The sequence below is a fragment of the Callorhinus ursinus genome, unplaced genomic scaffold (assembly GCF_003265705.2).
Source record: "Callorhinus ursinus isolate GAN/ISIS: 27379988/994484 unplaced genomic scaffold, GSC_fseal_2.0 scaffold13, whole genome shotgun sequence".
Lineage (NCBI taxonomy): Eukaryota > Metazoa > Chordata > Mammalia > Carnivora > Otariidae > Callorhinus > Callorhinus ursinus.
In genome coordinates, this window is record NW_027397075.1 from 12472170 (window position 1) to 12484338 (window position 12169).

General features: G+C 59.2%; 1 protein-coding gene across 1 annotated transcript in view; it reads left to right on the top strand.

The window, feature by feature from the left end:
• The window catches only part of CORO7 (coronin 7), a 57152-nt gene extending 46161 nt beyond the window's left edge, over positions 1-10991 (top strand). The window contains exons 10-28 of the mRNA XM_025859106.2: positions 3251-3305; positions 3722-3779; positions 3859-4004; positions 4085-4177; positions 4304-4450; positions 4979-5105; positions 5414-5589; positions 6110-6218; positions 6325-6411; positions 6493-6635; positions 6713-6817; positions 6897-6982; positions 7795-7936; positions 8033-8122; positions 8638-8754; positions 9023-9158; positions 9550-9641; positions 10181-10267; positions 10373-10991. Coding sequence (XP_025714891.1) covers positions 3251-3305; positions 3722-3779; positions 3859-4004; positions 4085-4177; positions 4304-4450; positions 4979-5105; positions 5414-5589; positions 6110-6218; positions 6325-6411; positions 6493-6635; positions 6713-6817; positions 6897-6982; positions 7795-7936; positions 8033-8122; positions 8638-8754; positions 9023-9158; positions 9550-9641; positions 10181-10267; positions 10373-10378 — 2002 coding nt within the window. The 3' untranslated portion in view covers positions 10379-10991. The remainder of the gene's footprint in view (positions 1-3250; positions 3306-3721; positions 3780-3858; positions 4005-4084; positions 4178-4303; positions 4451-4978; positions 5106-5413; positions 5590-6109; positions 6219-6324; positions 6412-6492; positions 6636-6712; positions 6818-6896; positions 6983-7794; positions 7937-8032; positions 8123-8637; positions 8755-9022; positions 9159-9549; positions 9642-10180; positions 10268-10372) is intronic.
• The last annotated feature ends 1178 nt before the right edge of the window (positions 10992-12169 follow it).

The window sequence follows — 12169 nt, forward strand, 5'->3', positions numbered from 1 at the left end:
GGTCAGTACTGTGTGGCTTTGGTCGGATGGCCCTGTGTCCCCTAAAGCTCTCAGGAGGGTCCACACATGCCCCCCCCCGGGGGGGTGCTCCAAGGGCCTCTAGCCAGACTTTCCCCAAGGAACAGGACTTCTTGACAGGCCCCCAAACTTCTCGCCTCTGGGTCCAGTTCGTGCTGATAGGGATAAACCACCCGCCTAAAGGGTCTCTCCCGCACCCCAATCCTGAGCCTGGACTCACACATGCTGTGCTCCTACTCCCTCCAGAGGTGTAAGGGTAGCTTCCAGGGGACCCCCTCCCCAGTTTTTCCATTCTCTTCTCATATGGAATCAAGATATTACACACACCCCCCCCTTAGAACCTGATTCTAAGGAAGCTGGGGGTGTGGGGCAAGGCTTGGTCCGGGAGGAGGGGTCCCAACTGCCCAGCCTGGGTGGCAGGGACAGATCCAAAGGACCTGGACTGCTTTGAACCAGTGGCAATGCCAGGATGTCTAGGTTGGTGAGTCTGAAGGGGAGAGATGGGCTGGCAAGGAAAACCAGAGAACTCTTAAAGCTGTTCTTCCTGACCGGCAGTACTTCCTGTGCTAAATGCAGGAATATTGGGAAAGCTGATGGAATTATCAGGCGCTAACTCCTCCCTCACATGACCTGGTACCACCATCCCATCATCCTGCATCTTCTGGGACGTGGGCCTGGAGGTGGGGGCCCAACCTGGGCTGTAGACCTTCTATGACTTTGGTCTAGAGCAGACCCCTGGACCTGGGTCAGAGTCCCTTCCAGTGGCAGGCCCAGATGCCCACCCCGCGGCATACCATGGCAGCAGGAGGGGTGCCTGTGCCACCCCTACCTCCCCTGGTCCTCTGCCAGGCCAGAACTGTGTTCTGCATTCCAGACCCACACCTGGCTTGGCTCTCTTTCCAAGCCCGGGGTCAGGCCCGTGCCAGCTGTTGGTCAACCCTGGGGGCTGGGTGCCCTGACCCCATTTCCTGGCTTGTGCTGTGGATGGCTCTGCCCGAGGTGAGGAAGACTGGCCTGACCTGTCGGAGGAGCCAGCCCTGCCCTCCATGACTTCCTGCCCCCGCGCCCCCCAGTGCCTGAGTCAGTGGGCTGGCCAGTTGGGGCTGATGTGGTGAGAGTACAGGGAGGCCAGGTGGAGCGTCTTGAGGAGGTTGGTTTAGAGCACTGATGAGCTGTCAGTGCCACCCACAGACCCGTTCCCCAGTTCTTGCCAAGGTGACAGTGGGGCCTCAGGAGTCACTCCACTCGCTCTCAGACACTGCCCTGAACCCATCACCTCTCATTTCTACCCTCTCCTGTCCGTCTCCACATGGCGATCTCCACTCAGCACACGTCTGATCCTGTTCCCCTTCACTTAAGACATGTCATCAGCTTCTTGTTGCTTGTCCGATGGAGGGAGGCAGAATTCCCCTTCTTATGTACCAGGCCCCATTCTGTCTGGCCTCTACCCACCTGATCCCCAGGCTCAGCCCCTCACCCTCACTGCCTAGGCCACCAGCCACATCATCCTTCACCCTGTTTCCCAGACAGACCAGGTACCTGCCCGCCACACTGCAGAGCTTTTGCACAGGCTGCTCTTCCTGTCTGGAGAGTACACTCCCCACCTGGTTGATTCCTCCTCAACCCTTGGGGCATAGGGAACACGCTCCTCCCCTGCGGCCAGCCAGAGTCAGGTCCCCCTGCCCCCTGCCGTGCATCTGCAGGGAACCTTTCCTTCGCATGTTTGGGGGGTTGGAGTGTGTCTGCCTCTCAGGCAAGCCATGAGCAACCTGAGGACAGAGGTGGAGTCTGTTGCACTCACTTCCAGTCACAACTGCAGGCTGAGCCAAGGGCTGGGTACAGATCAGCTCGGCCGAGGAATGAGTGGTTGGGAGTGAATGAGTGAGTGAATGAAAGTCCTGTTAGAGCCGCTGAAGGGACCTGCTTCTAGCCCCAATGGAGCCAGCATCAGTGTGGTGGGCGCCCCAGGTCACACGCCTACCTTGTCCCCCAGCCCGTCTGCTCCCCCACAGAAGGCACTAGTCAGACCAGGTCAAGAAGGGCAGTTCTGAGCCCAGCTCACTCTGTCAGCCCAAGGTAATTAGAGCCCTTGTTACTCACAGGTGACCGGCCCAGAGTACTCCAAGAAGCTGTGGAGACACCCAGGGCCTCACCCAGCTCCCCAGCCCAGTCTGTGGCTCCCAGTAGGGTAGGGAGGGGAGGTGGGCAGCAAGCGGGCTTTGGGCAGCTAGCCAGGAGGGAATGGACAGGCAGGCGAAGGGGAGGGCTGGGCCTGGGTGAGGGATAGATGCAGCTGCTGCAGCTGGGCAACCTCTGGGACCACAATGAGGAAGGGGCTCTGTTTGAGGGCGAGTGTCAGCATTGGGGTGAGGGTCCAGGCCCTTGGGTTCCTAGGGACGTGAAACCAAGACCAGGAGAGGAAACAAACAGATGAAGGCACCTGTCAGAGTTTTCCTGGACAGTGACAGGCCATCAGCCCAGGGGAGACTGGCATAGAGCAGCAGAGTTGCTGGGGGCTTCCAGCCTGCCCTCTATGTTCGCAGCCACTGCCCCCCACCCAAAGCCCCACCTTGGGAGCAGAGGGGGGACGGAGAATGGGGAGGGCAAGGAAGGAAAGGAGGCCCTGGTCCCAGCCCCTGCCTTAGTTTTAAAGTCATGCTGAGAGGGGTTCTGAGTCTCTAAGATGTCATCAGGAGCCTGGGGTAACCGAGGAGGGGGTCCCCAAACCTTAGTGCAGACCTGGAGCACCCAGGCCAACTGCACTGGGCAGGGATGGAGGGAGTCCCTGGTTCCAGCACACCCACTCATCTTCCCTGGTAACTCTGGCCTGATGCCTAGGCTGGCCAAGGTGGGACCAGGGACAGAGTGTATGTGGAGTCTTTCTGGAGCTGGTGAGCCTGGGATGGAGCTCAGTACTGAGGTCTAGAAAGAGGGGCCAGCTCCCCTATGCCCAGGGTCCGTACGAATCCTGAAGTGAAGGACCCAGGGCAAGAAAGGCTGGGACATGGGGATATGCTCGCTGTCGGCGTGTTGGTAGCACAGGGAGAGAAAAGGTGGAGGGTCCCAGGGGACAGGCTGGACACAGCCCCGTCAGCAGAGGGGCTGCATCCCTCCTGGCTAGCGTGGTGCTTGGCCTGAGCCCCTGTCTGGAGTCACGAGGCTGACAGCTCTCCAGCTGCCCCTCAGGCACAGAGGCTGGCCGCATCCCGCCAGCTAGCCCTCTCTCCCTCAGGTCTCTGCTGCCCCTGCTGGACCCAGACTCCGGGCTCCTGATCCTGGCAGGAAAGGTGAGCAAGACGCTGGAGTGCCTGTCCATGTCAGCACCCCGTCCCCCCAGGGTAGTGCCCTTACGTGCCAGGTCTGTCCCAACCTTTGACCTAGCCAGCCAGCTGGGAGACTGGGGACAGCAGGGTGCCATCCACCCCAGAAAGAAGCCGAAGCAGTGTGACTCGGGCTGCACCCTTGCCAGGCTGAGTGGCCTTCAGGTCAGCATGACTGTAACTCCCAATAATGTCAGATCTGTGGACAAGGCCAACAATCAAGCAGGGTTAGCCCACGGCAGGTGCTCTGTAAATCCTGACCATGCTCTGTTCTTCGTTCACGGTGAAGCCCACTGTGGATACAGCCCAGAGTACAGGGGCAGGAGCTGGGGTGGGTGTGGGGGGCGTGACCGCGAATGGCACTCAGGCTGGGCTTGTTTCAGGGGGAGAGTCAGTTGTACTGCTATGAGGTGGCCCCCCAGCAGCTTGCACTGAGCCCAGGTAAGCCCTGTCCTCCTCCGTCCTCCCCCTCCTCTCTCCCACCCTCCCTGACCATCTTCACGTGGTGTCCCCTCCACAGTGACCCAGTGCCTCCTGGAAAGCGTGACGCGCGGGGCGACTCTTGTGCCCCGGCGGGCACTGGCTGTCATGGGCTGCGAGGTGCTCCGCGTCCTGCAGTTGAGTGACACGGCCATCGTGCCCGTCAGCTACCACGTGCCTCGCAAGGTGAGGGGGACCCCGGGTGAGGGGCTAGGAGGATCTTGGGGGGCCTGGACCTCCCTGGCCACGTACCTGTCTGCCACCAGGCTGTGGAGTTCCACGAGGACCTGTTCCCAGACACAGCAGGCTGTGTGCCCGCCTCCGACTCCCATGCCTGGTGGGCTGGGAGCAACCAGCAGGTAGGCCCACGGCCTGGCTGGCCACTCCCAGTGCCCCCCCCCCGCACTGCCCTGCAGTCCAGCTGCATGCTAACCCACCCTCAAACACCTGTCCCCCCTGCCTCAAACACCAGCCTCTTCCCACAGGTGCAGAAGGTTAGCCTTCACCCAGCTCACCAGCCCTACCCCAGCTTCACTTCCTGCCTGGTGCCCCCTGCGGAGCCCTCCCCTGATGCAGCCCTGTCAGCAGCAGCCCTGCCTGCAGAGACACCTGTGGGTGATGCGGATCCCAGCGTGAGTGCCCGGGCCGACCACCCGTCCTCCCCGTCATGCTGCCGCAGTGGGTGCCCTGAGTCAAACTGGACAAATGTGTTTGCCTGCCTGATGGTCTTTGAGCCTTTTTTAGCTTTCAAGCGAAACAGAGAGAAACACGTGAAGCATAAATAAAGAACTTTGCACTGTTCTCTAAATTGAGCAAACACATGAAAAGCAAGACTTTCACAGAAAAATCCAGATTTCTGGCTTCTCTTAAAATCCTGGCAGATCTTAACCGAACTGGGCCTGTCCTCCTACAAAGCTAGGAGCTGGTAGCTGCCACCCTCTGTCCCCACAGTCTGAAGCTGAGCTCGCCCTGTGCCACCTCCAGCCCTTGTCAGCTTTGGTGTTTGTGTTTTCACCCAATGCCCCACAGTGGGGCTTCCTGCCCCCACGGTGTCCCACAGCCCGGGAGGAGGGGCCCAGAGCGATGACCCCAACACCCCCTCTCTCTTTGGCGAACACACCCAGGGGCTTGCTGTCTGACCCAGGGTGCTTCTCTCCCAGGAGGGCTTCTCCTCTCCTCTCAGCTCACTGACCTCACCCTCCACGCCCTCCAGCCTGGGGCCCTCCCTCTCTAGTACCAGTGGCATCGGCACCAGCCCCAGCCAGAGGTCCCTGCAGAGCCTGCTGGGTAAGTGTGTCAGGGCAGGAACTAACCCTGTCTCTGTCCACCGCCCCTCCCGGTGGGGTCACCTGTCCTTGTGGGATGAGGTGAGTCTCAAGTAAGAGGGCAGCCTGGATGTTCCCTGGAGTCCTGGGCTTGCAAGTCCCCTTCCCAGGCGTAGTTGTGGGCATAGTTCTGGGTGAGTTGTATTGGCAGAGGCCGGGGCATGGGCCGTGCGCCCTGCAGTGAGGGGAGCAGGTAGCCCGGACTCAGGGCAGGCAGGCAGGCAAGCAGGCAGGGCATCCTCATGTGGCTCTGTCCCTGATGCCTGCCAGGCCCCAGTTCCAAGTTCCGCCATGCTCAGGGCACTGTCCTGCACCGAGACAGTCACATCACCAACCTCAAGGGACTCAACCTCACCACACCCGGCGAGAGTGACGGATTCTGTGCCAACCAGCTACGCGTGGCCGTGCCCTTGCTCAGCAGCGGTGGGCAGGTGGCTGTGCTTGAGGTGAGGGACCCTACCCACCACGGTGCCCCCAGGGCCTTGCAGGAAGCTAAGGGCATTGGGTACCCACACCAGCTCACATTCTCTGAGCACAGACCATGTGTCAGGCACCCACCTGGCATCCCCTTTAATCCCCTCCACTGTCCCACAGGGACACCACTCGTATCCCCCTTTTACAGATGGAAGAGAGCAGTGAGGCACAGAGAGGTTTAGTGACCTGTCAGGTCACATAGCCGTGTAAGTGGTAGAGCGGGGGTTCGAACCCAGGCTGCCTGGGCCTCAAGCCTGAGCTCTTTCCACCACTCCACGCTGCCCCCCCCCCGCACTTTCTGGGACTTCACAGTTGGCACTTGGCGCTCAGAGCACAAGATGGCTGAGGCAGACAGAGAGCTTGGGCCTCCCAACAGTGGGGCATTGGCTGCAGAGGGTGGGGGCCCAGGCACGCTGCTTGCCGTGCAGCCCCTGGGGACTGAGCTGTCCTGCCTGTTACTGATGGGCCTCTGTGGGATGGTGCCTCCCACAGCTACAGAAGCCTGGCCGCCTGCCCGACACAGCACTGCCCACGCTGCAGAATGGGGCAGCTGTGACTGATCTGGCTTGGGACCCCTTTGACCCCTGCCGCCTTGCTGTTGGTAAGGAGGCTGGGCGGTAGGTTCACGGGAGGGCCCAGGGGTCTGAATGAGGGTAGGGGGAGCCCGGAGGTCTTGGGCACAGCAGTGATGAGCCTGTACTCTGCAGCTGGGGAGGATGCCAGGATCCGACTGTGGCGGGTGCCCCCAGAGGGCCTGCAGAAGGTGCTCACAACACCTGAGTCTGTGCTCACAGGTCAGTTGGGCCCAGGGTGGGACATGGGAGATGGGCGGTGACTCCTGAGGGGCTCAACATTACCCCATGCCTCACCCCAAGGCCACACCGAGAAGATCTACTCTCTGCGCTTCCACCCACTGGCAGCCGATGTGCTGGCCTCCTCTTCCTATGACCTTACCATTCGGATCTGGGACCTTCAGGCCAGAGCTGAGCGGCTGAAGCTGCAGGGCCACCGGGACCAGGTAGGACATGTGTGGGGGCAGGGACCCAGCCTCAGGCCCAGAGGCTGCCTCTCATATCTATCTGCGCCCGCCTCCAGATCTTTAGCCTGGCTTGGAGTCCTGATGGACGGCATCTGGCCACTGTCTGCAAGGACGGGTACTTGCGGGTCTATGAGCCCCGGGGTGGCCCTGAGCCCCTGCAGGTGAGCAGGATGCACTGGGGGCGGTCTCCAGGCCCACCTGAGGGATGGCTGTTGGGCCTCACGTGCTGTATCCCAACAGGAAGGCCCAGGGCCTGAGGGGGCCCGTGGAGCCCGTGTTGTCTGGGTGTGTGATGGTCATTGTCTGCTGGTGTCTGGTTTTGACAGGTAAGGACTCAGGGACCACCATCTCCATCTCCATACTTAAGCAGCTAGTTGTGTCCTCCTTCCCCGGACACACATACACCTGTTAGGCATTAGAAGCTGGCCCTGCTACTCACTAATTGGATGGCTGGCTGGATGCATGCATGCATGCATGGGTGGGTGGGTGCATGAGTGGGTGGATGGTGGGTTGGTGGGTAGTTGGGAGGGAGGGAGGGAGGTGAGGAGGAAGAATGAGTCAACTGGGAACCAGAGGGATGAGAGCCACGCCCTGCTGCCTGGAGCCCATGCCCGGTGGGGACCAGGTAAAGAGCAGGAAACAACCAAGCCTAATAGAGAAGTCCAAGGGATGGGTATTTGGCACTTTGGAGGAAGGATCAGGAAGGGCATCCTGAGGGAGATGTCATCTGAACTGAGTGACAAAGGAGCTAGTAACTAGAAACCCAGAAGAGAGGGCATTCAAGTCTGGGTGGAAAGGCCCGCAGCTGACCAGCCTGGCTGGAGCAGAGGATGAGAAGCAGAGTGTGGGGGTATAAGTCCAGACTACAGGTCACAGTGGCCACGAGACCAGTGCTGGTGTTAGGACTGTGCTGAGGAGGGTCAGGGGCAGCAGAGTGAGTACTAGTCGGGGATGAGGCTGTGGCATGATACCAGGCCGGTAGTTCTGAGAGCTGGATCAGAATGGACAGAGGCACTCTTCAGCTCTGAAGCCCTCAGGGCCCCCAGCCTGACAAGACCAGGATGCTTGCTGGAGTCCTTGCCCTGACCCAGGCCCCTGCAGCTCTAAGGACCTACTTCTCCCCGGATCTCCCTTGCAGCCGAAGTGAGCGTCAGCTACTCCTATACCCCACCGAGGCCCTGGCCGGTGGTCCTTTGGCAGTGCTGGGGCTGGACGTGGCTCCCTCGATCCTGCTTCCCAGCTATGACCCAGACACCAGCCTGGTGCTACTCACGGGCAAGGTGGGCTGGGGTGTGCACATGAGGTGATGGGCGGCTGAGAAGTGGGGAGGAAGGCAGCTTTAGCTGGCCGCCTCACTCTCACCACTCCCGTCTCAGGGCGACACCCGCGTGTTCCTGTACGAGCTGCTCCCCGAGGCTCCTTTCTTCCTAGAGTGCAATAGCTTCACGTCCCCTGACCCACACAAGGTGAGCCTGGGACGCTCCCTGGTCCTCCTTGATCTGTGGGAACAGGGCTCCCACGCCCTCTCCTGGCCAGATGGGGAAGTGCAGGGGCCTGTGGGGTCAGCCGGTCACTGGGCCAGGGTGTGCCTGCGTTAAACTCCACCATTATTAAAGGTTAAACCATAAAGCCTTAAGTTATATGAGCCTACAAATAAATTAAAAGCCAGGGCAGCAAACATCCAGGGTATCACTTCTTAATTATTTTAGCTGATTTTACTGTTACTCGTGCTGTGGAGCTTATCTATTATATCCGTGGGGTCTGTCAGTGGAAATGCCCTATGGTGCTAACACATGCGTCTCCCCAGCTCTGCATTGAACAAGTTATGTTGGTAGCATGAAATCTCCATAGAAAGAGGCGATAATCAGGGCTGCCGATCAGGGTATCTTTCCTCCAGAGAGCTCCCTGGTTTGGGGACATGCCATAGTTCTGGCGCTCCGTGAGGGCCCAGGTGTCAGCTCAGAATCCCCTGTTCTCCCAGGGCTTCATCCTCCTGCCCAAGACAGAATGTGACGTGCGGGAAGTAGAGTTTGCCCGATGCCTACGGCTTCGCCAGACCTCCCTGGAGCCTGTCGCCTTCCGGCTACCCCGAGTCAGGGTGAGGTTGGGGGCCCAGCACCCCAAATACCTAGTCTCCCTTCCCAGCCCCTCTCAGGGGCTTTGAGGCCTGACTGACCCTGTCACCAAACGGTCCCATTTCAGTGCTCTTTGGGGCACCTGTACCCCTTACTCTGCTGAGATTCTGAAACTGGCAGAAACCCCAGCCCTGGGTCCTGGGTCTTATCTTATCCCCTTCCCAGGGGATGCTGGTGTGCCCTGGGTCTCTGGTAGGTGCCTCAGGGTAGCTCCTTTCTCCTTCCCTACAGAAAGAGTTCTTCCAGGATGATGTTTTCCCAGACACAGCCGTGAGCTGGGAGCCTGTGCTCAGTGCCAGCGCCTGGCTGGGAGGTGCTAATGGGCAGCCCCGGCTTATCAGCCTGCAGCCTGCCGGCATGACCCCAGGTAGGATGAGGAATTGGAGGGTGGTGAGTAGGAAGCCCAGGAGTGGGTAGGGATTGGACAAAGGGGCAAGATCCCCTGTTCCTGCTGGCACACAGAAACCTCCGGCACTCCCGAGGATTTGCATTTCCAGGTTCAGACTCTGAGCCTTTTGAGGGCAGGGCCCAGGGTCTGTGTTTCCACCACATTTCCCACCCCTGACATGCACGCATGTGTGCACACACACTGCCGGGTGCCCACGACAGGCCTTGTGAACAGAGGGTGAGGTAGCTATTGTCGCCTCCTCTGGGGTCTCTGCCACAAGATTCCCTAGGGAATGGGGCCAAAGGGTTGGGCAAGGAGTCCACACTGGAGGGATTTGCTAATGTCCGATGCTGTCGCTCCCCCACCCCAGTGAGCCAGGCCCCCCGTGAAGCCCCTGCCCGACGGGTCCCACCCTCAGCACTCTACCTGGAAGAGAAGTCAGACCAGCAAAAGAAGGAGGAGGTAGGCCTGGGAGGCGGTTGGTCACTGTGGCATGCACGGGGTCCTGGCGGCACGTGGTGATTGCCCTCCAGTTCTCTAGTCCAAGCCAGGCTGGGGCAGGAGCCAGTGTCTCCCCTCCCGTCTCTCGGTTGGGCAGCTTGATGGGGAGACCTTCCAGAGCCCTGAAGCTGACCCACAGGACACAGGACTCAGGGAAGGGCAGGGAAGGGCAGAAAGAGGCCTCCCTCCCGCCTGGCCCAACGCAAACAGAGCCGAGGGTTTTGGACCCAAGTGCGTTTTGACCCCGGTGCCCATTTGAGCGTCTGAGGTAGTGTGCAGAGAGAGCTGCCCTGTGACCCCAGTGCCGCGTGTCCATCTGCCTCGGGCACCCTGATCTCTGCTGAGTGGCTCTTCCTGTGAGAACCATCCACTTTGTCAGGGCTCTGATGAACATGGCTCTTCACAAGCGTGTCGGGGTTCAAACTGTGAGATCCTGTGCTCCTGGGCTTGGAAGCCCTGTCCTATTCCCTTCCCACCTCTTCTCCTGTCCACTCTCCTAGCTGCTAAATGCCATGGTGGCCAAGCTGGGGAACCGGGAGGACCCGCTCCCCCAAGACTCCTTCGAAGGCGTGGATGAGGACGAGTGGGTGAGTAGATAAGAGGGCCCTGGCATCCCCTCCCTCCCCCTGCAGCCCACGTTACCCCGCTTCCCCAGACCCCTCACCCCCCTCCCCCTCGGTTTGTCTCCCCAGGACTAGCCTGCCCACTGCTACCTCTAGCCTCACCGGCCGCTGCCACCTCCTAGAACCACCTGGTGTGGTGCCCCCTGCACACCTCACTTTTCACCCTCAAACTGGAAGATGCCTCCTGGCCCTGGCACACCTTGTCCCAAAAGCCCTGGCTTCCTCTGGGCCTTGGGCACTTCCGTGGCCTCTGGGCTCCGCTGCAACTCCTGTGGATTGTCTGCACCTCTGCTTTCTGTGGGACTGGCTGCTTCTCCGCTGCCTGCTAGCATGTGGAGCCAGGGGCGTGGCAGTAGGGTGGGGTGGGAGTGGGGGTCAGTAGCACGCCCCTGGGCTGGTCCCAGCCTGGGCTGGCTTCGCCCAGCACCTTCAGTTGTTACACGCCATCCCATCTTGCCTGCTGGCCCACTTCTAGTCAAGAGCCTTGGGGGCTGGCTCCCTGCCAGGCCATTCGGAGCAGCATCAGTCTCGGGGGCCAGGGACCAGCTGCCCTCCTCCTCAGGTTTGAAACCAGGAGAAGGGGGCATTACAGAGCTGATGGCCCAATCGAGGGGGGTGTGAACCCCTCAGGGACTGGCCTGAATATACCCTGGATGTTTTCAGCAATTAAACTTTTCTAACCTGGCCACCTCTTGCGCTGCTGTGGTCTTTGGGCTGACTGGAAGGGGAAGGGGACAGGAGGATGGGTGAGGGCACTTTGGCTCTGGGTTCCCCCTTGTCCCAGGTCTCACTTTGCTCCTGAGTCCTTTTCAGCTGCTGTGAGTTCAGTCATTCATCCAGCACATAGACAGTGCTCTGGGTGGTAGACATAGTAATGAACAGGAGAGATAAGGCCTCTCGGGGCCCTTGTTATAGTCTTCCTGTGCTGGGGACCCAGACCGTGTGCAAGTAAGCAAACTGTGCAGAAAGCTGTAAAGAAGACAAAATAGGGGCACCTGGTTTGTTCAGCTGGTAGTGCATGCAACTCTTGATCTCAGGTAGTGAGTTCAACGTGCCCCATGTTGGGCATAGATATTACTTAATTAAAAAAAGAAGACAGGGGCACCTGGGTGGCTCAGATGGTTGAGCGTCTGCCTTCGGCTCAGGTCATGATCCCAGGGTCCTGGGATCGAGTCCCACATCGGGCTCCCTGCTAGGTGGGAGCCTGCTTCTCCCTCTGCCTCTGCCTCTCTCTCTCTCTCTCTCTCTCTCTGACTCTCATGAATAAATAAATAAAACATTTAAAAAAAAAAAAGAGGACAAATTATGTGAAAAGGGAGCAGCTGAGATGCAGGGAGAGCAGGGTGTTCAGTCTGAGGGGCGACCTTTAAGATGAGAGCTGAGACGTGAAGGCCCCACAGAGCCGCAAGAAGAACATTTCAGACAAAAGGAAGGGCAGCGACTGCACTGAGGGAAGAAAGAATTTGGAGCGTTGGAGGAAAGGGCAGTGGTCCAAAACATAGTCCAAGGCAGCCTGACTTAACATTAATTCAGCAATCACGTGTCGAGTACCTTCCCTGTGCCAGCCACCTGTCCAAGACTGGAGAAAAGAGAAAAGTCCTGTCCACCAGGAATCCACATTCTAGTGGGAAGGAACAGGTTATAAACAGTGAACATAAAATAAATGAATTATAATAATATGGCAGAAGGTGGTAAGTAAGATTAAGAACTCTGGGGGGGAAAATAGAGGGGACTGAGAGCCAGACACAAAAAAGCCACATACAGTACGATTCCACTTTCATGAGCTGTTCAGAACAGACTAATCCAGGGGCGCCCAGATGGCTCAGTAGGTTAAGCGGCTGCCTTCGGCTCAGGTCATGATCCCAG